General features: G+C 43.7%; 1 protein-coding gene across 1 annotated transcript in view; it reads left to right on the top strand.

The window, feature by feature from the left end:
* The first annotated feature begins 1,777 nt into the window (after positions 1 to 1,777).
* Positions 1,778 to 25,490, top strand: part of FERMT1 (FERM domain containing kindlin 1) — a 42,588-nt gene continuing 18,875 nt past the window's right edge. Inside the window, exons 1-9 of the mRNA XM_081855557.1 lie at positions 1,778 to 1,968; positions 4,999 to 5,198; positions 6,321 to 6,554; positions 13,791 to 13,931; positions 16,752 to 16,965; positions 17,572 to 17,674; positions 19,118 to 19,225; positions 20,784 to 20,915; positions 22,457 to 22,506. Of these exons, the coding sequence (XP_081711683.1) occupies positions 5,048 to 5,198; positions 6,321 to 6,554; positions 13,791 to 13,931; positions 16,752 to 16,965; positions 17,572 to 17,674; positions 19,118 to 19,225; positions 20,784 to 20,915; positions 22,457 to 22,506 (1,133 nt within the window). The 5' untranslated portion in view covers positions 1,778 to 1,968; positions 4,999 to 5,047. The remainder of the gene's footprint in view (positions 1,969 to 4,998; positions 5,199 to 6,320; positions 6,555 to 13,790; positions 13,932 to 16,751; positions 16,966 to 17,571; positions 17,675 to 19,117; positions 19,226 to 20,783; positions 20,916 to 22,456; positions 22,507 to 25,490) is intronic.

Here is a 25,490-nt window from a genome sequence, read left to right as displayed (position 1 = left end):
ATCATCATTGGAACAAGCAGATTATTTAGTATCCTTACGGGAAATGCTGTTTCCTCAGTTTAGAATGTATGGTTTTAGTCTGGTAGGAAACATTTTGAAAGTTCTGAATGTATTGAAATTGCACAGCAGCTCATTGCTTAGAATGCAGTAACACAGCTCTTGAACTTCATAGAAGGATGTATTTCTTTTCTGTGCTGTTTAGCTGAAAACAACAATACAGAACAATAACTTTTTAATAATTCTATATACAGTGGTACCTCGGGTTACATACGCTTCAGGTTACAGACTCCGCTAACCTAGAAATATTACCTCGGGTTAAGAACTTTGCTTCAGGATGAGAACAGAAATCGTGCAGCAGCAGCGCAGCGGCAGCAGGAGGCCCCATTAGCTAAAGTGGTGCTTCAGGTTAAGAACAGACCTCCAGAATTAAGTTCTTAACCCGAGGTACCACTGTATGTGTTTGGGACATAGGAGCCAACTCCTAGATGCAGAGCTCATTTCAGGGCCCCCAATAAAATATGAGGGGACCAGCCCCCCCAGTTGATTGGCATTGTCATTGATAGTATGCGTGCCCCACATCTTGTGATTGATTATGCAGGGAGGGGCTTACCTGCCGCCTCCCATATTTTATTCAAGTTTGCACCCCTGCTTTGGGGGTTTCCCTCTGCTAGTTTGCCATTTTTGAGATGGGAAACTGTGGCCCGATCCACAGAGGGGCTCTTCTTGCACACAACATGTGCACATGGGGAAGTGGAGACCACGACGCTTCCACCATGCGCATCCTTTGTTGTTGTTGTTGTTTAGTCGTTTAGTTGTGTCCGACTCTTGACCCCATGGACCAGAGCACGCCAGGCACTCCTGTCTTCCACTGCCTCCCGCAGTTTGGTCAAACTCATGCTGGTAGCTTTGAGAACACTGTACAACCATCTCGTCCTCTGTCGTCCCCTTCTTATGCCCTCCATCTTTCCCAACATCAGGGTCTTTTCCAGGGAGTCTTCTCTTCTCATGAGGTGGCCAAAGTACTGGAGCCTCAGCTTCACGATCTGTCCTTCCAGTGAGCACTGAGGGCTGATTTCCTTAAGAATGGTTAGGTTTGATCTTCTTGCAGTCCATGGGACTCTCAAGAGTCTCCTCCAGCCCCACAATTCAAAAGCATCAATTATTCGGCGATCAGCCTTCTTTATGGTCCAGCTCTCACTTCCATACATCACTACTGGGAAAACCATAGCTTTAACTATATGGACCTTTGTTGGCAAGGTAATGTCTGTGCTTTTTAAGATGCTGTCTAGGTTTGTCATTGCTTTTCTCCCAAGGAGCAGGCGTCTTTTAATTTCGTGACTGCAGCAGTCATGCTGCCTAACCATATCCATTGTGTAATTGATCCTTTCTGTAGCAGCTTTTCATGTTCAAAACAAGGGTGGGATTGGTAATATGGTGTCTTGAGCTAGGCCAAAAATTGATGCCCCATCCTTTGATGCGCATCCTTACCGGGGAGCAACAAGCCTACTCCTTGACCCCAGCGCAATTTCCTTCGGAGTCAGCGCGCAGAGAACTGCAGGAGGCGCATTCCTTGGCTTCGACGCCGTTCCTCTTCGCTCCAGCCAGACGCTGGGAAAGACCCGCGTGCGTTTCGCCGAGGCGTCTGCAGGAAGCTCCGCCCGGCGCGCTCGCTTGTTCTTACCTGCCTGCCTGCCGGTGCCAGACAGGGAGGAGACTGAGGAATCTCGCGTCCGGGCCAGGCGTGCGTCTTTGCGCACGGGGCCCGACGAGAGCGCAGGTCATCGGCGCATCTGCGCCGGCTCCTCGGGGCCCCGCCGCCTCGGAGGGTGGGGCTGGCGGGGAAGGAGGGAGGCACCTCCTGGGCTGGCGCTGTCGGGACCTGCACCCAGCGGCTCCTCCGGGACGGGAAGAGGCGGCGGCGGCAGCAGCAGCAGCAGCAGAGACGGCGCCCGGCTTGGGAAGGAGCGAGTGAGTAGCGCGTGGATTTGGGCACCATCAAAGACTTATCGGGTGGGGATCTGGGGCAGCCCGGGTGGCCGGGGCTGGTGCCAGCGCGCTCGCGATTTCCTAGGCTGCTTGCGGAAGGGAAGCCCGCGATTCGGAGCAGCTCAGTCAGTGGGAACACCTGCGCCGTTGCTATGCTATGGGGAGTGGGAGCGCGCGGGTTACTTCCAGAGGGCGGGAAGCGGGCGACTCGAGAGTTGCAGCCAGTCTGCCAGTCCTTAGGAAGGCACTAGAGGAGGCCGTGCGCACGTATTGCTGTTTAGATTATCATTAAAGCTTTTGTCGTGATCTAGAAACTTAATGTAAACAAAAAACAAATACAAATACAAAAAGTATCTGAATCGAGTCCTCTGTTAAAGATAGTTCTTAACGCTTACCGCCCACAGGAGTTAGTAGACCCTCCCAGCTTCCATATATATATATATGTGTGTGTGTGTGTGTGAGAGAGAGAGAGAGAGAGAGAGAGAGAGATAGTATATATATACATATACTTTGTGTGTGTGTGTGTATTTCAACTTATGTACCGCCTTTATCAAACGATCCCAGAACAATGTACAACATTAAAAGCACACAAACACATATATAGGTAGGTGCTTGTAAACTGCTGGGAGAGCTTTTTCTTTCCTTTTCAAATGAATAAATCTTCTAAGCAGATCAAAAAATATGGATAGCATATCAGAGAATGTCTTGGTCATGTGTTTATACACACACACACACACACACACACATATTTACATATATACACACACTGATATGCTATCCATATTATTTGATCTACTTAGAAGATTTATTCATTTGCATATGTATCTCTCAGAGCTGGACTTTAATATGATGCCTTGAGCGAGGACAAAATTTGGTACCACCACTAAATACTGTATTTATTAGTTTCACAATAATTCCTTTAGGCACAGTTTCTTTTTTCCAGATCTTCTCAGCTGGTACTGATATAAATATAGTTGTTGTTGTTGTTATGTGCCTCCTTGGCTCAGCGCCCTGTGCGGGGAAACAACCCACGCTGCCCTGAAGCCAGCGCTAGATAGATAGGTAAAGGTAAAGGGACCCCTGCCCATTAGGTCCAGTCATGACCGACTCTGGGGTTGCGGCGCTCTTTTCGCTTTATTGGCCGAGGGAGCCAGCGTACAGCTTCCAGGTCATGTGGCCAGCATGACTAAGCCGCTTCTGGCGAACCAGAGCAGCACACGGAAACGCCATTTACCTTCCCGCCGGAGCGGTACCTATTTATCTACTTGCACTTTGACGTACTTTCGAACTGCTAGGTTGGCAGGAGCTGGGACTGAGCCAACGGGAGCTCACCCCGTCACGGAGATTCAAACCCCCGACCTTCTGATCAGCAAGTCCTAGGCTCTGTGGTTTAACCCACAGCGCCACCCGCATCCCTAGATAGATAGATAGATAGATAGATAGATAGATAGATATAATTGCTTGTCCACTGCCTGAAGAGCTTTTTCTTCTTTTCTTCACGGTTTGAGCTTATTGCACTGATCCCAGCCTGACTGCACTGACTGCCAATTAGCTTCTAGTCCCAATTCAAAGTGCTGGTTTTGACCTATAAAGCCCTAATGGCCCAGGACCGCAAAACCTCAAGGACTACCTCTCCTCATATGAACCAACCAGAGGACCCTGAGATCAATCTCTGAGGCCCTTCTTTGTGTGTCTCCTCCACAACACAAGAATGGGCCTTTCCTGTGGTGGCTCCCTGCTTGTGGTGACTCACCTGGTGCCAATCATTACATATCTTTAGGTGCCAGGTGAAAGTGCTTCTCCTCCACCAGGTGTTCAGCTGATTAACACTCTATGGCTTTTTAAATGTGTTTGTGAGAAGGAGGTTATAAGTTTTTGTTTTATTCTGTATTGTGTGTTCTCAATTTGTATTTTTCTGTTGTCAGCCTCTCTAGGATGTTCAGATGAGGGGTAGTCAAATCATCAAATACAATTGATGATGATGAATGAATCTTCTAAGCAGATTAAATAATATGTACAGCCATAAGGATGATTGCTCTAACAAACATGGTTTCCTGCACCAAAATATCCGTCCACAGGAGCACCTTAAAAGATTGCAGATTTAATGGACTTTCAAGTCTTGAATAAACTATTGGGAGGGGGGAGTGTGTGTGTGTGTGTGTGTGTGTGTGTGTGTGTGTGTGTTTGGAGGGAGGGGAGTGTTAAAGAAAAAGACAAGACCTTGAAAACAAGAGACATCTGGCATATTTATTGAGTTTGATGGATAGCAGGGGATTTTCTTTTGTTGTTGCTGGGTCATAGAGTTCAGGAAAATAATAGTTCATAGAAGCTCCTTGGAATTTAATTAGTGGTTGTTCCTGTTTATTGGTGGGGGAAGATTCCAAGGATTGCTTTGAAAGGGATGTATCCACAGAATCTCTCCAGAAAAGGCATCCCCATTGAAAACTATTGAACTATTGAATATCATTTAATAATAATAATAATAATTTTTATTTATATCCCACCCTCCCCAGCCGAAGCCGGGCTCAGGGCGGCTAACAACAATAAAATAATACAACATTCTAAAATTATTTAATTATAAAATTAATTCAAATCAAATTGATGGCAACCATGTTTTTGGTTGTAACCAGTAATTATTTAGAAATAATTACTGTTATTTATTAAATTTGCATGCCGCCCTATACCCACAGGTTTCAGGGCAGTTCACAACATAAAATCACAATATAAAAACACAAAATAAATAATCAAAACAGAAACAAAAATAACCCAAGAACACACACCCCCATCACATTTTAAAAGGGTATTGGACATCAATCAGCCAAAGGCCTTGTTAAAGAGGAATGTTTTTACCTGGAGCCTAAAGGTATATAATGAAGGCACCAGCCAAACATTCATGGGGATATCTTTAGTTGGCTTCAGTCATCTTGGTCCTAAACTAGGTGAAGTGGCCTTTACAGCCGGGTAAAAAAAATGCCTCTCTTTTTCCCCTTCGCCTCCTTTCTTTCTGAACAGATGTTGACTTTTCTTCCATTCTTGAGCCTCTGGGATTTTCAGTAGCAATATGACTTCGTCGAATGAATATGGTTCCAGTTCCTGGGAGCTCATTGTTGCTATCGATCACCAGTGTGGAGGGGAGCAAAAGGAAAGCACCCTTCAAGTATCAGGAGATCTGCACATTGGAGGAGTGATGCTTAAGCTCGTGGAACAAATCAGTGAGTTCAAAAATATATACTTTTCTGTATATGCACCAAAGCAGAACACTTTGGTTAATTTCCTTATATGGGCAGTTTCTTCAAGTGTCACTATACAACAACTCTTCATTGGTGTTCATGTTTTTTGGGGGAGGGGATAGGGTGTGTCCTGTTTAAGCAATTGCAGGATAAACCCTTTTTGTTAATAAAGGGCTAGATTCAACTAAATAGTTGCATTAGTGGGAGTTAGTACAAGAAGTCCCATTAGTGCAACAGGGCTCCCGCTACCCCCAAAATTGGCTGTGAGGGCTGGGGTGGGGGTCAGGAGAACCCCCAGAATGGTGTGCATGGGGAGAAGAGGGGAGATTATTCTGTGCGACAAGCAGAAATGTTTGCGCTGACAGAATGACTCAGTAGTGCAACACTTGAGTTCCTCCCAATGCTTTTAATCTTTTGCTGCATTCTAATTTTGTATTGTACGTTTTGTTTTGCTTTTAAATTGCAAGCCACTTTGTGAGAGAGGGAGAGGGAACTATTTGTAGCAAGTGATAAATAAATATAATTAATAGTAATGCTTGGATGACTTGCAATAGACCAGTGATGGCCAAACCTGGCCCTCCAGCTGTTTTGGGACTACAGTTCCCATCATCCCTGACCACTGGTCCTGTTAGCTAGGAATGATGGGAGTTGTAGTCCAAAAACAGCTGGAGGGCCAAGTTTGGTCAAGAGATTCCGGCTTTCGTTGATTAACAAGAGCAACAACCAAAGGCTTGTTCTTCCTTCTTTCAAATTAGGCTTTCAGCTGATTGTCAGGGCTTCCAAGTGTCATGCCCCACATGTGGTGAAAAGAGGTCACTTGAGGTCATGGTGACATCATGGGATAGACAGATAGGCAGCCGCAGCTACCTATCAAACTTGGGGAATTGGGAAAAATAAGGATCTGGCTCACCAGCCTAGGTGCAAAGTAGAGCCAGGTGGATTCGTGTTTACATAAGAAGGCTTATAATGGTACCTGTTCTTTGAACTCAGGGATGGGAAACCCGCAGCCCTAAAAATGTTATCGCACTACAACTCCCATCATCCCTGACCAATCACCTTTAGCAGGTTGTTAATACTCGTGCTTGGTTTTGTTGTTTTTCCCAGGAGTGTCGCAGGACTGGTCAGACTATGCCCTTTGGTGGGAGCAGAAGCAGTGCTGGCTTCTAAAAACTCACTGGACACTGGATAAATATGGGGTGCAAGCAGATGCCAAGCTGTTGTTCACTGTTCAGCACAAAATGTTGCGCCTTCGCCTGCCGAGCATGAAAACGGTGAGGCTGAACGTTAGCTTCTCGTCTGTGGTCTTCAAGGTAGTTGGAGACATCTGCAGGACCCTTGGTAAGTAATTGAACTAATTGTTCTATTTGGTGACCTGGATATGTGTTGCTAACACAATTAGTAGTATACAAAGATGCATTATATACTGAGTCAGACAATTGTTCCTTCTAACTTAGTACCTTCAGCAGTTCATTCATATATACACACACACACACACACACATATATATATATATAATTTTTTTATTGATTTTAACATATAAATTATAAAATGTACCACAAAACTTATCACTTATACAATCTTTTTAGACTTCCATCAGCACCCCTGATGATCCACCATTTTAACCACTTCTTATGCATTTCTTATTTGTTTCGCCAATTAAATCCGGATTTTTTAGTGGGTTGTTTTTTTTAAGTATATTTATTAAGGTTTTAGAAAAAAATAAGAAAAAATACAAAAGTACAGAGATACAAGAAAAAAGTTACGAATACAAAATATGAAAAAACAAACAATTAAAAACAAATCCATCTTTTCATAGCTTATACTTCATTTACTTATTTCCCTGACCCCCTCACACCTCCCTTTTCTGTATTCCAATTCACATAATTAGTTCAGCAAATCCTTCCCCTCTTTGTTTTAATCTTAATCCAATGTCTTAACACATTGTAACTTTATATTTTCATCTGTTATCAGTCTATTTTTGCAAATTCATTCTAACCTTATTGCTAAAACCACTTCGTTTCAATCCAACATCATTTTAACTTTCATTAATTTTACAATATTTCTGCAAATAGTCTTTAAATTTTTTCCAATCTTCTTCCACCGACTCTTCTCCCTGGTCTCAGATTCTGCCAGTCATTTCCGCCAATTCCATGTAGTCCATTACTTTCATCTGCCATTCTTCCAGGGTGGGTAGATCTTGTGTCTTTCAGTACTTTGCGATGAGTATTCTTGCTGCTGTTGTGGCGTACATAAAAAAAGTTCTATCCTTTTTTGGCACCAATTGGCCGACCATGCCCAGGAGAAAGGCCTCTGGTTTCTTCAGGAAGGTATACTTAAATACCTTTTTCATTTCATTATATATCATTTCCCAGAAAGCCTTAATCCTTGGGCACGTCCACCAAAGGTGAAAGAATGTACCTTCATTTTCTTTACATTTCCAACACTTATTGTCGGGCAAATGATATATTTTTGCAAGCTTGACTGGTGTCATGTACCACCTGTATATCATTTTCATAATATTCTCTCTTAAGGCCGGATTTTTTAGTGTTTTGGAGTCTACTGCTATGCCAAACAAGCTTGAGGCTGCGCTTCTCGAGGGTAGAAAATGGCGTCCTCGCTGCTCTTTTTGCTCCTTAAAGGAGCTTTATTTGGCAGCGGAGAGACCGCTCTATGGCTTGCAGGGATCCTGTCCTCAGGATCTTCCTACTGAGGCTTTGGGGGGCTTGTGGCGCCCTTGCAAAACCCCTGTTTCCCCCCGAAAAGCTGGATTCTCCCCAGAGGGCTGAATCCCGCTTGCAAATCGGCTCCGCAGGAAACCGGAAGTGTGACTAGCAGCAGTTCTGCAGGTTTTCAGACAAGGCTGCCTCCCAATGCCTGTGTTCTGCCATTGACCAATGTCCCTTCCCACAATTGCAATCCCTTCCATATCTTTTGCCTTGTGGTTGGCTTCCCATGAAACCACTCTTTGCAAAGGATGGAAACAGAACAACATCTGGCTTTGGTAAATTTTGCCCTGTGTTCTTCGGTGCGGGTTATAATTCCTAAGGCTGTTTGATGATCTAAGAATGAGCTTTCTGCTTCTGTGATTAAACGAAAGAGTTGCTTCTTCAGTTATCTATGTTACTTGTGTACTGTGGTACCTCGGGTTAAGAACTTAATTCGTTCTGGAGGTCTGTTCTTAACCTGAAACTGTTCTTAACCTGAGGTACCACTTTTGCTAATGGGGCCTCCCGCTGCTGCCGCACCACCGCTGCACGATTTCTGTTCTCATCCTGAAGCCAAGTTCTTAACCCAAGGTACTTTTTCTGGGTTAGCAGAGTCTGTAACCTGAAGCGTCTGTAACCTGAAGCATCTGTAACCCGAGATACCAGTGTATAGATATTTTATACAGTGGTACCTTGATACTTGAACGGCTTGCCTCATGAACAAATCGGCTCCTGAATGCCGCAAACCCGGAAGTGAGTGTTCTGGTTTGTGAACATTTTTCAGAAGCCAAACATCCAGCGCGACTTCCGTGGCTTCCACTTGAGTGCAGGAAGTTCCTGCAGCCAATTGGAAGCCATGCCTCGGTTTTCGAACAGTTTCGGGAGTCAAACAGACTCCCAGAACAGATTAAGTTTGACAACCAAGGTACCACTGTACAGTGGTGCCCCGCAAGACGAATGCCTCGCAAGACGAAAAACCCGCTAGACGAAAGGGTTTTCTGTTTTGGAGGCGCTTCGCAAAACGTATTTCCCTATGGGCTTGCTTCGCAAGATGAAATGTCTTGCGAGTTTTTCCGACTTTTTTTCCTTTTTCCCCCCTTTTTCTAAGCCGCTTATCCGCTAAGCCGCTAAAAGCCGCTAAGCCACTAATAGCGCTAATCCGCTAAGCCGTCAATGGGCTTGCTTCGCAAGACGAAAAAACCGCTAGACGAAGAGACTCGCGGAATGGATTCTTTTCGTCTTGCAAGGCACCACTGTTTGCTTCAGTGGGTTAATCCCAAGCTAATTGGATGAAAGCCCAATACTAGACAGAGTTGCTACCATCATGCAGTGTCTCCTCTGCATTCTCCAAGGCTTTTCATCCATGCACCTTTCAGTTGCAACTCTCATTGCTCCAGAAAAACCTTTTCCAAGTTGCCAGGGTCAGGGGGAATTTTACAGAGCAACACCACATGTGGAGCTGTCGCAGGAAGGAAATATGGTCCTCCTCACCCAGGGTGGATAAAAATCTAAGATTTTTTTTAAAAAAAATTAAATCAAATAAAAAAATTGATTTTTTTATTTAAATCAGATTTTTTTTATTTAAATTGGATTTTAAAAATAAAATGCTTTTGGAGGAAAAATCTTTCTAAAGATATTTTTCTATTTAAGTTACATTATAGTCCAAAGGCTATTCATCAGGAAATAAGGATTTGTTTTAAGTTTTCCATGTGTGCTAAAAATCAGTCTAAGGTTTTTTAAAAAATATATATATGCAACAGTTAACAAACATGGATACATATGCTATAATGTTTTATTGTTTTAATTAAATAAATTGTTTAAATTGTTATTAAGGAAATGGTTATTTTTCTCCTTCCAATAAAGTTCTGCAGAAAAGTTGTCCAAATATGAACAGTTAACCTCACAATCATTTCATAATTTTCTGTCAATGTATTTCTAATAGTATAACCAAATCAGTCATTTTTGGTATAACTGTAAAAACTACTGTGAAAATTTACTATTCCAAAAATGAAACCTTCATTTGGTTGCAAATATTAAGATTATACGAGCAAGAATGAGTCTTTGTGTAAAAAAAAAAAAAATGTTTTAAATCAAGTCTTACTGACTAGTGATTTAAATCGTGATTGATTTAAATCAAATTGATTGATTTAAATGAAATCCAGCCTGTCCTCACCTGTGCATTATTATTATTATTATTATTATTATTATTATTAGAATCTATATAAGCACTTTCTGACCATATACCATATTTTTTGCTCTATAAGACTCACTTTTTCCCTCCTTAAAAGTAAGGGGAAATGTCTGTGCGTCTTATGGAGCGAATGCAGGCTGCGCAGCTATCAAGGAAGCCAGAACAGCAAGAGGGATTGCTGCTTTCACTGCGCAGCAATTCCTCTTGCTGTTCTGGCTTCTGAGATTCAGAATATTTTTTTTCTTGTTTTCCTCCTCCAAAAACTAAGTGCGTCTTGTGGTCTGGTGGGTCTTATAGAGCGAAAAATACGGTATGTAAGGTTGGTTGTGATCTACAATCAGCTTTTCAAACAGCCCAGGAACCTCTTTACTTTTCGGAACAGTGTTCCTCTTTTCTCCACCCGACGCTGCATTGCAGACGGCTTTGGGTGGTATTTCAATTATGGTTTATGTTGTGGAGCAGTTATCCTTTGTTGCATGGAAGTGGCTGCTGTATGCACTTCTTTAGATCAGAGGTTCTATCTGTAGAAAAGGGACGTGGGTGGCGCTGTGGGTTAAACCACAGAGCCTAGGACTTGCCGATCAGAAGGTCGGCGGTTCGAATCCCCACGATGGAGTAAGCTCCCGTTGCTCGGTCCCAGCTCCTGCCAACCTAGCAGTTCGAAAGCACGTCAATGTGCAAGTAGATAAATAGGTACCACTCCGGCAGGAAGGTAAACGGCGTTTCCGTGCGCTGCTCTGGTTCGCCAGAAGCGGCTTAGTCATGCTGGCCACATGACCCAGAAGCTGTACGCCGGCTCCCTCGGCCAGTAAAGCGAGATGAGCACCGCAACCCCAGAGCCGGCCACGACTGGACCTAATGGCCAGGGTCCCTTTACCTTTACTATATGTAGGCTAAGCCAGACCCCACCTAGAGTACTCTGGGCACGGCTGTTCAAAGAAGGCTAATGGGAGCAGGAACCACCCTGAGATCTACAGATAAAGGGCAGTCTATTAAATAAATTAATAAGTAGAGAAGAGGGCAACAAAGACCGTGAGGAGCCTGGGGAGCAAGTCCAAAGAGGAAACACTGAATGAATGAGTTGGGTGTCTGACTCAGTTAGCTCAGTCAGTAGAGCATGGGGCTTTTAATCTCAAGGTTGTGGGTTCGTCAAAAGATTCCTGCACTGAAAGCAGTTTGGACAAGATAGCAGAAGAACTCTCACCTAGATTCTGGGCAGATTTATTTCCTATTGCTGCAGAGGGTTGAACAATTGGGTTTGAATTCTAAGAAAAAAGAATATAAGGAAATGTGGCAAATTGCTCTGAGGGAAAACCTTACCTTACCTTTCAAGTAAAGGCTCGAAGAAATGGTCCGGAAGCAGATCAATTTTATGCCATATGATATAAATTTAATCGAGGGACGCGGGTGGCACTGTGGGTTAAACCACTGAGCCTAGGACTTGCCGATCAGAAGGTTGGCAGTTTGAATCCCAGCAACAGGGTGAGTTCCCGTTGCTCGGTCCCTGCTCCTGCCAACCTAGCAGTTCAAAAGCACCTCAAAGTGCAAGTAGATAAATAGGTATCACTCTGGCGGGAAGGTAAACAGTGTTCCTGTGCGCTGCTCTGGTTCGCCAGAAGCGGCTTAGTCATGCTGGCCACATGACCCAGAAACTGTATGCTGGCTCCCTTGCCCAATAAAGCGAGATGAGCACTGCAACCCCAGAGTCGGCCACGACTGGACCTAATGGTCAGGGGTCCCTTTACCTTTATTTAGCGAGCATATAACTTAAATCTAAGGGCATTCTTCACCCTCCCACAACTCTTGGAAGATTTTGGACTATATTTGGCAAGGATACGGAAGCACCTTGTTGTTGATTTAACATTTGATTGTCCCACACTTGTTTGTTTCATTTGTTACGGGTATTGTTCTATGTGTTTTATTTTTATGTACCTTAAACTTGATGTAAAAACGTAATAATAATAATAATAAGTTATTCCAAAAAGAAAGAAAGAAAGAATAGAAACATTTTCTCTCAAAAAAGAAAGAGGGTATAGTCTAAACATTAGGGACCTATTATATCCAGAAAAAATCTCTCATATATATACCTTGGTTAATGTGAAGCAGAGATGAATATCAGACAGATAGACAGAGTATACACAGACACACACTAGGATTTCTCCCCCTGCTCGCTTCGCTGCCCCACCTGCTTGTCAACCCCATTGCAAACTATCCTTCCCCATACTTAATCAACCCCACTCCCTTTACACTTCAACACACCCGCCCACGGCGAGCAACTTTGGATTTGCTTTTGCAAAGAAAAATGGAATGCACCATTGCAATAAAATTATTTACCGTATTTTTTGCTCTATAAAACTCACTTTTTCCCTTCTAAAATGTAAGGGGAAATGTGTGTGCATCTTATGGAGCAAATGCAGGCTGTGCAGCTATCAAGGAAGCCAGAACAGCAAGAGGGATTGCTGCTTTCACTGCACAGCGATCATTCTTGCTGTTCTGGCTTCTGAGATTCAGAATATTTTTTTCCTTGTTTTCCTCCTCCAAAAACTAGGTGCGTCTTGTGGTCTGGCGTGTCTTGTAGAGCGAAAAATACGGTATCTATCTTTAGAGAGAGATGAGGAGGAGTGGTTCTGAAACTGTCAAAATGGCAGTGATAACACACCATCTTCCTACTGGTACAAATCTCACAGAGTTAATGGTGTTTGTATCGACACGGCAGCTTGAGGTTGCTGCCTCAACGCAATAAGGCTGTTTTAAGGCCATGAATTTCGGAACGACCGTAGTGCATATCGTTCACATCTCCTGTGGCATGTGAATTAACGCGCACGCTCCCCAGGGATGGAATTTGTCACCCCGAGCCATATTAACAGCTGTGCAATTCACTATCTAAATTCCTAGCGCATGACTGTAAACCTGTCTTGAGTGTCACAATTACTATGATGAAAGCCCCAGATATTGCTCAACTGGAATTTGGCTCTTCAGTCTTCCTAACCACAAATAACAGTTATGGAGCAGATAAATTAGTTCAGCCCGCGGGAGAATATGTGCGACCAAATTAACAGAATAAAAGCATTGTTTGGCTATAAGACCGTAATTAAAGAAGAAGGGAAAGTAGGAAGCGCCTAATGCAATTGATTGTGTTTTCAGAACACTGCAGTATTTCTGCTACAGTACAGCAGTTAGTTCTATTGCTTGAGTTGACTGACAAAATAAGATAGGGTCAGTCATACACATCAGACCATGTTTGTTCTACATATGCAGAGATTCAGTGCTACAGTTCTCATCCCTGCACCTTGGTCAAGCAAGCAAGGAGAATGTTCCCATACATTGGGAAAAAGGAAAGAAAATAACACAAAAAAAATTTTGTTTGAATTGCCAGCTCGTAGGTAGTCAGGTTCATTTTTATTTTATTTTTATTCCTTTCCAAGGTTTCCCCCTCCCCTAAAAATAACTTTTATTAATATAGAAAAATTGAGGAAAAGAAACATAACGTGTATGTGCTGCCCTTTGATATAATAAATTTATTCAGGGAGGGTTGCAAATGAAATATTGTAAGCATAGGCAAGGCTGCAAGAGCTCAACCAAATTTGTCAAAGCTCAGGTAGCACAAACGAGGGAAGCCTTTTCAGCCTGTTCTCCTCAAAGATGTTTCCATTTTTACCTTCCAAAACTCCGTCCCAGGTATCAGACGGCCAGAAGAACTCTCTCTACTGAGACCATCGGAAGACGCGAAAAAGAAAAAGAGAAAAGACAAGGACAAAGAACCAGTCATAGAAGATATTTTAAATCTGAACAACTCTCCTGTGAGTTTGGGATTGCCAGGTAAATAACCCAACAGACACTACTGAGTTTATTTACTTACTTATTTGGTAAGTAAGGCACTTGTGATCTTTCAATTTGTCACAAGCAATAGAGGAAAGAGAGGGAAGGAATACGTGTTGAGTGCATAAGAAGGCTTACTTTCGGTAGTGGGTGAGCATTATGGGGGTTGTACCAAAACCTGAATTAGTTTTTCAAACTGTTTTTTTAGCTTTTGAAATCATGTTTTATTTGACTTTACAAATGGAAATTACCGTATTTTTCGCTCTATAACACGCACCCGACCATAACACGCACGTAATTTTTAGAGGAGGAAAATCCGTAGGCATGCCACCTGTGGGCATTCCCTCCATAACACGCACAGACATTTCCCCTTACTTTCTAGGAGGAAAAAAGCGAGTGTTATTGGTGCAAAAAATACGGTAGTTACAATACCAAATACATATCCGTAAAATGAGATTTCTCTGAATCTCGAGACACCCCCCCCATCCCCTCTGTGGGTCTTATTGTCAACATTTCTGATTGCATATTACTTCATATTCTATGTTTTATAACCATCCATATTATCCGTAGTATTTGTGGCATTACAAGTGAGATTAAAATCCTGCTAATGTTTTCATCTGCTTACAGTGGTCTCCTAAATAAATTATAAACTTGCCCCATTCTTTCTTGAATTTCTTCTTGGTCTCTGAGCTTCCCAGTCCGTTTTGCCATCTTAGCATAGTCTGACAGTTTAGTTTCCCATTCCTCTCTGGTGGGGACTCGTTCTTCTTTCCATCTCTGGGTGGTTTCTCAAACTTTTTTTATGGCGAAGAAGGGCAAAACCATTCTCCAGCATCTGCACTGTGACACCCATAAAACTGGTAAAGGTAAAGGTAAAGGGACCCCTGGCCATTAGGTCCAGTCGTGACTGACTCTGGGGTTGCGGCACTCATCTCACTTTATTGGCTGAGGGAGCCGGCATACAGCTTCCGGGTCATGTGGCCAGCATGACTAAGCCGCTTCTGGCAAACCAGAGCAGCACACAGAAATGCCGTTTACCTTCCCGCCAGAGCGGTACCAATTTATCTACTTGCACTTTGACATGCTTTCGAACTGCTAGGTGGGCAGGAGAGGGACTGAGCAACGGGAGCTCACCCCGTCAGGGGGATTCGAACCGCTGACCTTCTGATCAGCAAGTCCTAGGCTCTGTGGTTTAACCCACAGCACCACCCGTGTCCCTATAAAAACTGGTACCCAAGTCCAAAAAGGCATCAATACATTCTGGAGGGAATCAATGGTCTCCGCAGTAACAATTCTTGCCAGCTGTGCTGGATGACGACAGTGAAGGCCTTTGAGCATCTTTCAGTCTGCTGAACAAGGAGAAAATGGAGAGAGAAGCTGGTGGGATAACAATCTGTCTGTGGGAGTTTAACTCTGGAGCTGTGCGCAAAATGGCCTCTTGAAATTCTCCCCTCTGTGGGCAGAGAAATTGAAGGAGAGACCGAGGCTACATCCACACCATGTATTTAAAACACATGGCTTCCTCCAAAGAATTCTGGGAACTGTAGTGTGTTAAGGATGCTGTGATGTGAGGGGTAAACTACAGCTCTCGGGATTCTTATGTCCTGTTTTTCCAAGGAGATGGGAAGCTCTTCAACAGTTTCCCAGGGGTGGGGGCTCACCATTGGCAGCCTCTGTCACCAAGTTTGGCTTTGTTTATTCTGCTGCTGTTGGCAAAGTGTCCGCCATTTTGAATCCACCCCAGTGCCTCAGGCCTAGCATCCTTCTGGGCTATTGGAAGGGTAGGAAATAGTGGCTGCCGAAGCAAGCAAAACACAAAAACCAAGCAAAAAGTGGAGATTAGTCTGCAGTGTAGCCTTCTTTACTTGGGTGGGGGAACGTGACAAAGGAAAATCTCAGGAAGTATATCAGGAAAATGTTTCCTGAGAAATGGTGACCCTGCTCTAGTTTGTTCCTCCCATTTCAGTCTCCCACCAGATCCCCTCAGGATCAGCCTGCTGAAAAGGGGACAGTTGTAGTATGATAGATTGGCTATCAAAGGGAGTGAGTTTTTCTTGGTGGAATGGGCTCCTCTTCACCCCAGCAATGTCTTCTGGCTTGTGTCACTGATCTCTTGCCTTAGAAGCCACTTATCCTGGAAAGCTATCAAGAGGAACGAAGGAGATTCACTGAAGGGACCTGGCTGGGAAAGAAGGGACACAGTTTGCAGTCTTGGCTAATGAAACGCAGTCGCATGGGAGCTGTTGCTCTAGCTGAGTCACAAAGTGCCTTTCTCAGAAAAGCAAGGCTCTGGCTGATACAAATTCGTTCCTGGGGTACCGGGCACGTGAAAGTCGCCTGCTCCAACCACCCCAGAACAGCCTTTAAAAAATGGCATTAAGGCTGCCATTCTGTACCCCTTTACGTGAGGGTAATCCCCATGGAAATAAATAGGTCTTGCTTTTGAGTAGGCATGTAGAGACATTATGCGGTCAGTAACTGGGAGCACCTAGCTCGTTCCTCATTCCTTCACCACAGTATGCTCTTAGCCTTAAAGAGACTTTGATTTCTTCAATTTCCATGAGCAGCTCCCATCAGGGATGGGACAAACCTGCACCCCCCTAGATGTCACTACAACTCCCATGATCCCCAACCATTGGCCATTCTGCTTTGAGCTGATGGGAGTTGGAGTCCAGCATCGCCTGGAGAGAGCGGAGTTCTCTATACCTGTTTTATAGAAGGTCACTTCTGAGATCAGCCAGGCTTTAGGAAAAGCCACTTTCCTTGTTTTGATACTGGCTGTGCTGTTGTAGACTCAATTGTTTATCTCTTCTATTTCAGCAAGCCCTGGCTTCTATAGCAAAACCATGACTCCCATCTATGATCCTGTCAGTGGGACACCTGTCTCGTCTGCAGTTGCCTGGTTTGGTGACAGTCCTCTGGCCAAGCAGAGCTGGAACAACCTTGCCTTCAGCCCTTCGAACTGCACACCGGAATCGCTTGCCAAAATGTACCAGCCGCGGACTCTGGTTGACAAAGCAAAGCTGAATGCTGGGTAAGAGACTCCTCCGCTGGATATCAGGATTAGCCACTTTGGACAAGCCAGGATAGGTCATAAGTGTGTCCTTGCATAGGCTTATCATTATTACAGTGGTACCTTGGGTTAAGTACTTAATTCATTCCAGAGGTCCGTTCTTAACCTGAAACTGTTCTTAACCTGAAGCACCACTTTAGCTAATGGGGCCTCCTGCTGCTGCTGCTGCTGCTGCTGCGCCGCTGGAGCACGATTTCTGTTCTCATCCTGAAGCAAAATTCTTAACCCGAGGTACTATTTCTGGGTTAGCGGAGTCTGTAACCTGAAGCGTATGTAACCCGAGGCACCACTGTATCTCTATTTATGCCTTGCCAATTTCCCTGGCAGGGACTCAAGGCAGCTTACAGTATTATGGGGGTTTTTTTACGGGGGGGGGGGGAAGGGAGGCTGAAAATCAGTGATACAGCCAAAAGTTCTTGATTTAAACCCCGGGATCACCAGATAGGTCTGGAAGACAGTGCCTGAAGCCCCGATTGCATGGTTATATGCTTCCTTGTTTCTCCCAGACACCTTGCAAATTAACAGGTTCCTTCCTGCTCTGTTCCTTTGTCTCCTGTCCTGTTTCAGGTGGTTAGATTCCTCTCGGTCACTTATGGAACAAGGTATCCAGGAGGACGACCAGCTTTTGTTACGCTTCAAGTACTATTCTTTCTTTGATCTGAATGCAAAAGTAAGTAACTCTTAAAGCGCCGCTTCCCTTCACGGTCTGTCATGACTTAGGGCATGTTGGATAAAGATGAACTGCGAGGATCTTACTAGGTTTCCTGTTTGTTCTCTGAGTTTTGGCCATCTGTGACTCATGTAGCAAATGCATATCTACATAAATATAGAAAAACTAGGGGCTGCCACCCCCCCCCCCTCGCGGCACTTGCCAACTCTGCACTGGATTCAGCTAACTCATTCCACTAGTGGAAGCCAGTGCAATGACTCCTGCTAGCATCTTGCAAACCCACCCAGGCACCTGCCCCAAATCTGCTCTGGAGAGTTCAGAAAACTGCAGAACATCCCAGGAAAGAGAAGAGAGGTGCTTTCTGTACAATCTCCACAGCACTCCATTGAATTCCACCATCTATATAATACATTGCTATCTCCCACAACTATAAATACCAGTATTATAAATATCACAATGCAATAACTATAACACATTACTAATTTACCACGTAGAAAAACTGCTGTAATTATAATATAAGAATCATAATTTATTGCTTATATCCTGACCAAAGCCAAGCTGTGCTTCCATGTACCTTTGGGAAGGATAATGCTTGATTCTTTCTCCTGTGCAAAGAAAGATGAAAGTCACTCTCAAATGCCTAGTTGCAGGGCTCTCATCAGAGGTGCATTTGAGCTCAGGTCTGGAGCTCAAATGCAACACACTACCTGGCAATAATAATAATAATAATAATAATAACAACAACAACAACAACAACAACTAGTAATAACTAATAATATAATTTATTATTCATACCCTACCCATCTGGCTGCATTTCCTCGCCACTCTGGGTGGCTCCAAACAGAATATTAAAAACACAATAAAACATCAAATATTAAAAACGTCCCTAAACAGGGCTGCCTTCAGATGTCTTCTAAAAGTCAGATAGTTTATTTCCTTGACATCTGATGGAAGGGCTTTCCACAGGGTGGGTTCCACCACCGAGAAGGCCCTCTGCCTGGTTCCCTGTAACCTCACTTCTCGCAGGGAAGGAACAGCCAGAAGGCCCCCCTAGCTGGACCTTGGTGTCCAGGCTGAATGATGGAGACGCTCCTTCAGGTATACTGGGCCAAGGCCATTTTGGGCTTTAAAGGTCAGCACCAACACTTTGAATTGTGCTTGGAAACGTACTGGGAGCCAATGTAGGTCTCATCAACGTTAATGTTCTACCTATTCTTCATGAATTCAATTAAAGATTTCCACTTATCTTTTAACGTTTTCTCACTCCTGCAACTATCTCTGTCTGACTCAGGCTTGCTTCCTATTAGAAATGCATTGTGTGTTTGTGTGTCGCACTGCTTAGCTGTACATAATGACAGGCTCACTCAAGATGTTGGCCACCGCTGGCTGAGAGGCTTTGGCTGCCTCTGACACAACATGGCCTTGTTTGTCTTCTCCTGGCAGTACGACGCGGTGCGAATCAACCAGCTCTACGAACAAGCCCGCTGGGCCATTCTGCTGGAGGAGATAGATTGCACAGAGGAAGAAACCTTCATATTTGCTGCGCTGCAGGTACGTACTTGATCCTCAAGTTGACAAACCAGTTTCCCCATTTGCGGCAGGCAAACACCTGCCAGGACACGAACACAATAAACCGAGCTCAGACTGGTTCCTCTCTGCAAGCCCTTTCCTTCTGCTGCTCCAACCCCGCCTCTCTCGGCAGTGATTAACGGGTTGGCTCTTTCAAGCTCCGTTGAGACCCATGTAAATAATTGACAGGTGCCCCCAGTCTTTTACGGCAGCAACTGCCAAGTTACACTTTGGTAGAACGAATCTAACCACACGAAATGCAAACAAGACCATCCCTCTCAAAGCATTGTTCTGTGCTTGCCACTTCCAAGCAATTGGTCATTTCAGGAGGAGTGCTACAGGAATCAGTTTCTTTCAGATGAGAGAAGAGTGTTTCTATACTTTTTTCCCCGCTTTCCTTACAACAATGCAGGCAGAGTGGAAACAAACAGGCAGCTGTCCTGCTAGCCCCTGCAACAGAGTCCCAGAAAGTGGGAGGCTCCACATTCATTGTTAAAATGCATAATAAAACTATCTGCTTGAAATGTTGAAATATTAAGGCCCATGGTCAAAATATGCAATAAAACAGAGCCGGTGTGAAATAGTGGTTAGAGTGATGTCCCAGGACCTGGGAGATTAGGGTTCAATGCCTGATTTGGCCATGAAGTTCACTGGGTGACCTTGGGCCAGTCACTGTCTCTCAGCCTACCTCCCAGGGTTGTTGTTCGGATAAAATGGAAAGGTAACAGAATTGAGTATCGAGCTCCTTGCAGGACAGGTGGGGTGTAAATATACAATGTTCCCATTAATACACGGTGATTAAAATGGGAGACTTTGGTCAAACAGGAGACTCCAATCTCCTGTTGTGCTTGGCTGTTGTTACTAAGACTTTCTGAGAGCTGATCCAAAAATGGGACAAATCTAATGCATACATTTTTTCCTGTTTCTTTTTGTATAATTTTTATTACATTTTCTGTTTTACATTTTAGAATATTCATTTAAACAACCTTAAAATATCAATGATATTTTCCATGGCTCATTTTGCATAACATAAATCCCTTCATATTTTATATAAATTAAAACCATTCAGTATTTCCTTATTACATCCATCAAAACTTATTTACACTGTAGAATTTATCTTAATGCTGGCCACGTTTTCAAATGTTTCACAATTTCCCCCCATATATTCAACGAACATTTTCCAATCTTCTTTAAACATATGTTCTTCTTGTTCTCTTATTCTATATGTTAGGTCCGCATTCTGCACATATTCCATCAGTTTAAGTTGCCATTCTTCTTTGGTTGGGACTTGGCTCATTTTCCATTTGGGGGCTAACGAAACATTCATATGCATTCATAGAATCATAGAGTTGGAAGAGACCACAAGGGCCATCGAGTCCAATCCCCTGCCAAGCAGGAAACTTTTGTAATGCATTCATCTTTTAAAAGGACGGCTTCATAAGATTTTGTTACCAGCTCACAACAAATCCCTCCTGGATGTGAAGCCAACGTACCATCTCTTGCTCAACTCTCTGTCTTTATCTTGTTATCTTTTCTGTAGTACCACATCAGCAAGTTGACACTGTCATCGGGGTCACAAGTTTTCACAACCGAAGCAGAAACGGATGAAGTGGAGGCGGCCCTTTCTAACCTTGAAGTCACTCTGGAAGGGGGGAAAGCAGAGAATATTTTGGTATACCATGCACACACATGCTTTTAGAGGTCAAAGTTGAGAACGTTGGGTGGGCAGAGGAGTGGGGTCGGTGACTTGTCACTAAGCATTTCTCAATCTACATCCAATAGGGCAGGTGTGGCCAACACAGGAAACCCTCCAGAAGTGGTAGACTCATAGAGTTGGAAGAGACACTCATGATGATCTCTTCCAACCTCCTGCAATTCAGGAATATGCAGCTGTCCCTTACGGCAATGGTTTTCAACCAGTGGGCCATGGCACCCTAGGGTGCCTTGAATAGTGATCAGGGGTGCCACGGGCAACACTAGCCTCCATCCCTCTTTCCTTCCCTTCCTCCTTTGATACCCTTTCACATCTCTGCCTCCCAAAGGCTCGCACAGCTGTTTGTTGCAGCAGCCCTGGCTACAAGCTCCCCAGGTGAATGGTGCCTTTGGGGCTGGTCAGAGTGTGCTGGTTGCCAGGAGCTGAGGCGGTCTTGGAGTAAGCAAGCAAGTGGGTGAGGGAGCCCAGCCAGGCAGTCCTCCAGCCCTTGCTGTTGGGAATGGACAGTGTGAGGAGGCACCTCTCTTTGGGGCAAGGGGCAGCATCAGCGGCTGCCCAGAGGACTCCCAAGGAGAGGGGAGAGGAGGCTGAGGGAACACCCCACAAGGGAGGTTGTTTGAGAAAGGGTGAGAGGTTGCCAGCTCTGCAGGCATCAGGTGACATAACTGGGCTCCTGAGCCCCACAGGGCTTCCACAGAAAGAATGTAGGTGGTATGGGGGCCCTGGACTCAAAAATGTTGAAACCTTTTGTCATGCAGGGATCAACCCTTCAACCTTGGCTTGATCAGCACCATGCTCTAACCAACTGAGGTACCTGGGCGTTGGACAATGACTTCCATTATCCCTGTCCATTGGTCATGATAGTTGGGGTGATGGGAGCTGTAGTCCAGCAACATCTCAGGGGTTCCATTTTGGCCATCCCTGTAATATGGGAACACAAACTGACTCCATTCCAATGACAGTCCATCTCTTGTATGGTTGCAACTCTTCTACTGAAATAAATGTTCTTTTCGTGGGGTGGAATTCAGCTTAAGTGCGTGGGTTAATGCACATGGGGAAGGAGGTCCACTTGCACAACAGGACTTTCTCCCTCTCTTCCCCTCACGAGTCCCCTAAACCTGTCCTGGGCTTCCCACCTATGCTCCAGAACAGATTTAGGGAGCACAGGTGGGGTGCTGGGAAAGTCCTTTGTTTTGCATATGCAACAACTCAGTTCAATCTCTCCCAGTGTGGAGATTGCTCCCCAATTTCTGACTCGGCTGAGATTGTCCTAAAGAGAAACTTTTTCTGTCAACTTGCTATGCTCTGGAGAACACCTTTTGGATAGTCTAATTCTCCCAAACGTGAAAAAGCTGGTGGCATGCTTTTCAGTTGGGATTCAAGATATACCGCAAGGGAATTAAAATAACAACACATAACTTTATAACCAAGTGCATATATATGATAGGATCAGCAAATTCTAAGTGCACTGCACTAAAACAATTCTTGACTGTCTTTAGGAGGACATCACAGACATACCAAAGCTTGCAGATAACCTCAAACTATTTAGGTAAGTAAAAAAAGCAAAACAAAAAAAGCATATAAATTTTCTTTGTTTTTGTTTTGTAAATCGTAAAATTAAAATACGGACTGTAATGGACACCAGTTAGCACTGAAAGGTTTTATGGCTATAATTTATTTTAACATTCCCGCTGAGATGCAGAGTGTACCAATGTAACACTATAGTGTGATGAATGCCATTAGCCACCTCCATAAAATAGCTTTCTTTAATCTTTATTTCTTTTAAGGATTGTGCTGTGAACTGAAATGGCCACATGGTTGGACAAGGCTGCCTTGTTGTACTTTAAGCCTTTCACGGTCTAACCTTGTTTGCAGCAGAGACTTCTGTATTCTCACATGGAAGTACTATGTCTCTACGTTCCTAATAAGTGGGACACAGGTGGCGCTGTGGTCTAAACCACTGAGCCTCTTGGGCTTGCTGATCAGAAGGTTGGCGATTTGAATCCCTGCGACGGGGTGAGCTCCTCTTGGTCTGTCCCAGCTCCTGCCAACCTAGCAGTTCAAAAGCACGCCAGTGCAAGTAGATAAATAGGTATCGCTGCGGCGGGAAGGTAAACGGCGTTTCTGTGCGCTCTGACACTCGTCAAGGTCCTCTATGCACCAGTAGCAGTTTAGTCATGCTGACCACATGACCCAGAAAAGTGTCTGTGGACTAACGCCAGCTTCCTTGGCCTGAAAGCGAGATGAGCAACCCCATAGTCACCTTTGATTGGACTTAACCGTTCAGGGGTCATTTACCTTTTTACCTTTTATCTAATAAGTGTGGTTAATCTGCATGGCACCTCTTCCATTCTGTCTTAAGACTGTTAGGAAGACTGGAAGCTGACAAGTCACATCCTTGGCCCATCTATCTCAGAAAACACCTACACTGACTGTCCACAGCTTTCCAGAATTTCAGACCAGGGACTCTCCTTGTACTACCAGGAGGTGCCAAGAATTGAACATGGAACCTTTTGCATAGAAAGCAGATATTGTGCCACTGAGCCCTTATCACACCTTGTAAATTGCAGACTAGGTTTTTTCCCCCCGTTATCATGCCAGCAACATATTTTTCTCTCACTCTCTTCCTGCCTCATTTTTCTGTGTGCATTTCTTTTGTGCTTAACATCTACCTAGATCAGTAGGCTTAAGAAACACCAAGGCTGGCTTCTCGGTGACTTTTTAGTTGGTCTTAAAAATAGAATAAATACTACTGTTGCTATTTTGGATTCCCCCCCCCCAATTCTCCTAGTAGACCAGGCATAGGCAAACTCTGGCCCTCCAGATGTTTGGGACTACAATTCCCATCATCCCTGACCACTGGTCCTGTTAGCTAGGGATGATGGGAATTGTAGTCCCAAACATCTGGAGGGCTGGAGTTTGCCTATGCCTGTAGTAGACCAACACCGCTACTGGCAACATTTGCCTGCATACTTCTAAGTACAGTCGTACCTTGAAAGTCTAACAGAATCCATTCTGGAAGTCTGTCCAACTTCCAAAACATTGGGAAACCAAAGCACGGTTTCTGATTGGCTGCAGGAAGTTCTCATCAAACCCGTCTGACGTTCAGCTTCCAGAAATAGTTCGCAAACCGGAACACTCACTTCTGGGTTTGCGGCGTTTGGGAGCCAAAATGTCCGAGAACTAAACTGTTTGCAAACCAAGGTATGGCTGTATATTGTTAAATGAGCATGAATTTCAGGTAGGAGCTCCTACCTGTGTCGCTATCAGTTGTGTGTGTTGGCGATCAAATTGAACATTCCAGTGACTCAGATAAAGCTCTGCTATTGCCTGTCTTATTTGCACTGGAAAGTTTCTAGCCTATTTCTTCCATTGAAGTGACTGATTCCAGACGTTTAATTCTATGGAAAACATAAGATAACAGATTGCCTGTAGCTTTGAACTCTGATTAGAGTGTTTAGTTTTGCTAATCGGTGGCGGCATTTCCCCCAGAAATGAAGCGGTGTGCTGCAAAGTGAATTTGATTATTTTTGAAACCTCTAATAAAAGAGCGTTTCAATTCATATGCAAGTGACAAAGGGCAGGAGCTGTGCTTTCAAGATTAAATGCCAGTTTTCAGCATCAGTCTGTTCCCTGCCTGTCAGGGCAATAGCCCCAAAGGACTTGTGTGAGCTCCCTCAAAGGCAACAGTGCTATAGGGACCCGTTTCTGTCACTGAACCAATGTCATTCTTATTAAGACATTCTTAATAAGAACCGCGGAACGTCGGAAGTGACCTTTGAAATGCAAGAAACCAGAGCGAGGGGAAAAAGCAGCCAAATTAATGTGCACACACTCAGATTGGATTTCATTTGAATCTAATTGATTTAAATCACTAGTCAGTAAGACTTGATTTAAATCATTTGTTTTACAAAAAGACTCATTCTTGCTCATATAATCTTAATATTTACAACCAAATGAAGGTTTCATTTCTGGAAGAATAAATTTTCAGAGTAGTTTTACAGTTATATCAAAAACTACTGATCTGTTATACTGTTTGAAATACATAGACAGATAATTATGAAATTATTGTGAGGTTTAATGAGTTAACTGTTTATATTTGGACAACTTTTGGAAGGAGAAAAATAATCATTTCTTAATATCAATTTAAACAATTTATTTAACTAAAACAATAACATTATCACACATGTGACCATGTATGTTAACTGTTGCATATATATATATATTAAAAACCTTAGACTGAGTTTTAGCACACATGGAAAACTTAAAACAAATCCTTATTTCCTGATGAATAGCCTTTGGACTATAATGTAACTTAAATAGAAAACTAGAAAGATTTTTCCTCCAAAAGCATTTTATTTTAAAAATCCAATTTAAATTTTTAAAAAATCTGATTTAAATAAAAAAAAAATCTGATTTATTTTATTTTTTAAAATCATTGGTTTTTATCCACCCTGCTCACACTATACACAGAACTGTAGTGTTGGAAGGTACTAGTCCAATCTAGTCCAATCCCGTACTATGCAAGAATCT

This window comes from Podarcis erhardii (assembly GCF_964252035.2).
Source record: "Podarcis erhardii genome assembly, chromosome: 3".
Classification (NCBI taxonomy): Eukaryota; Metazoa; Chordata; class Lepidosauria; order Squamata; family Lacertidae; genus Podarcis; species Podarcis erhardii.
Note: the sequence above shows the minus strand (reverse complement) of the source record. Positions and strands in the feature narration are given on the sequence as shown.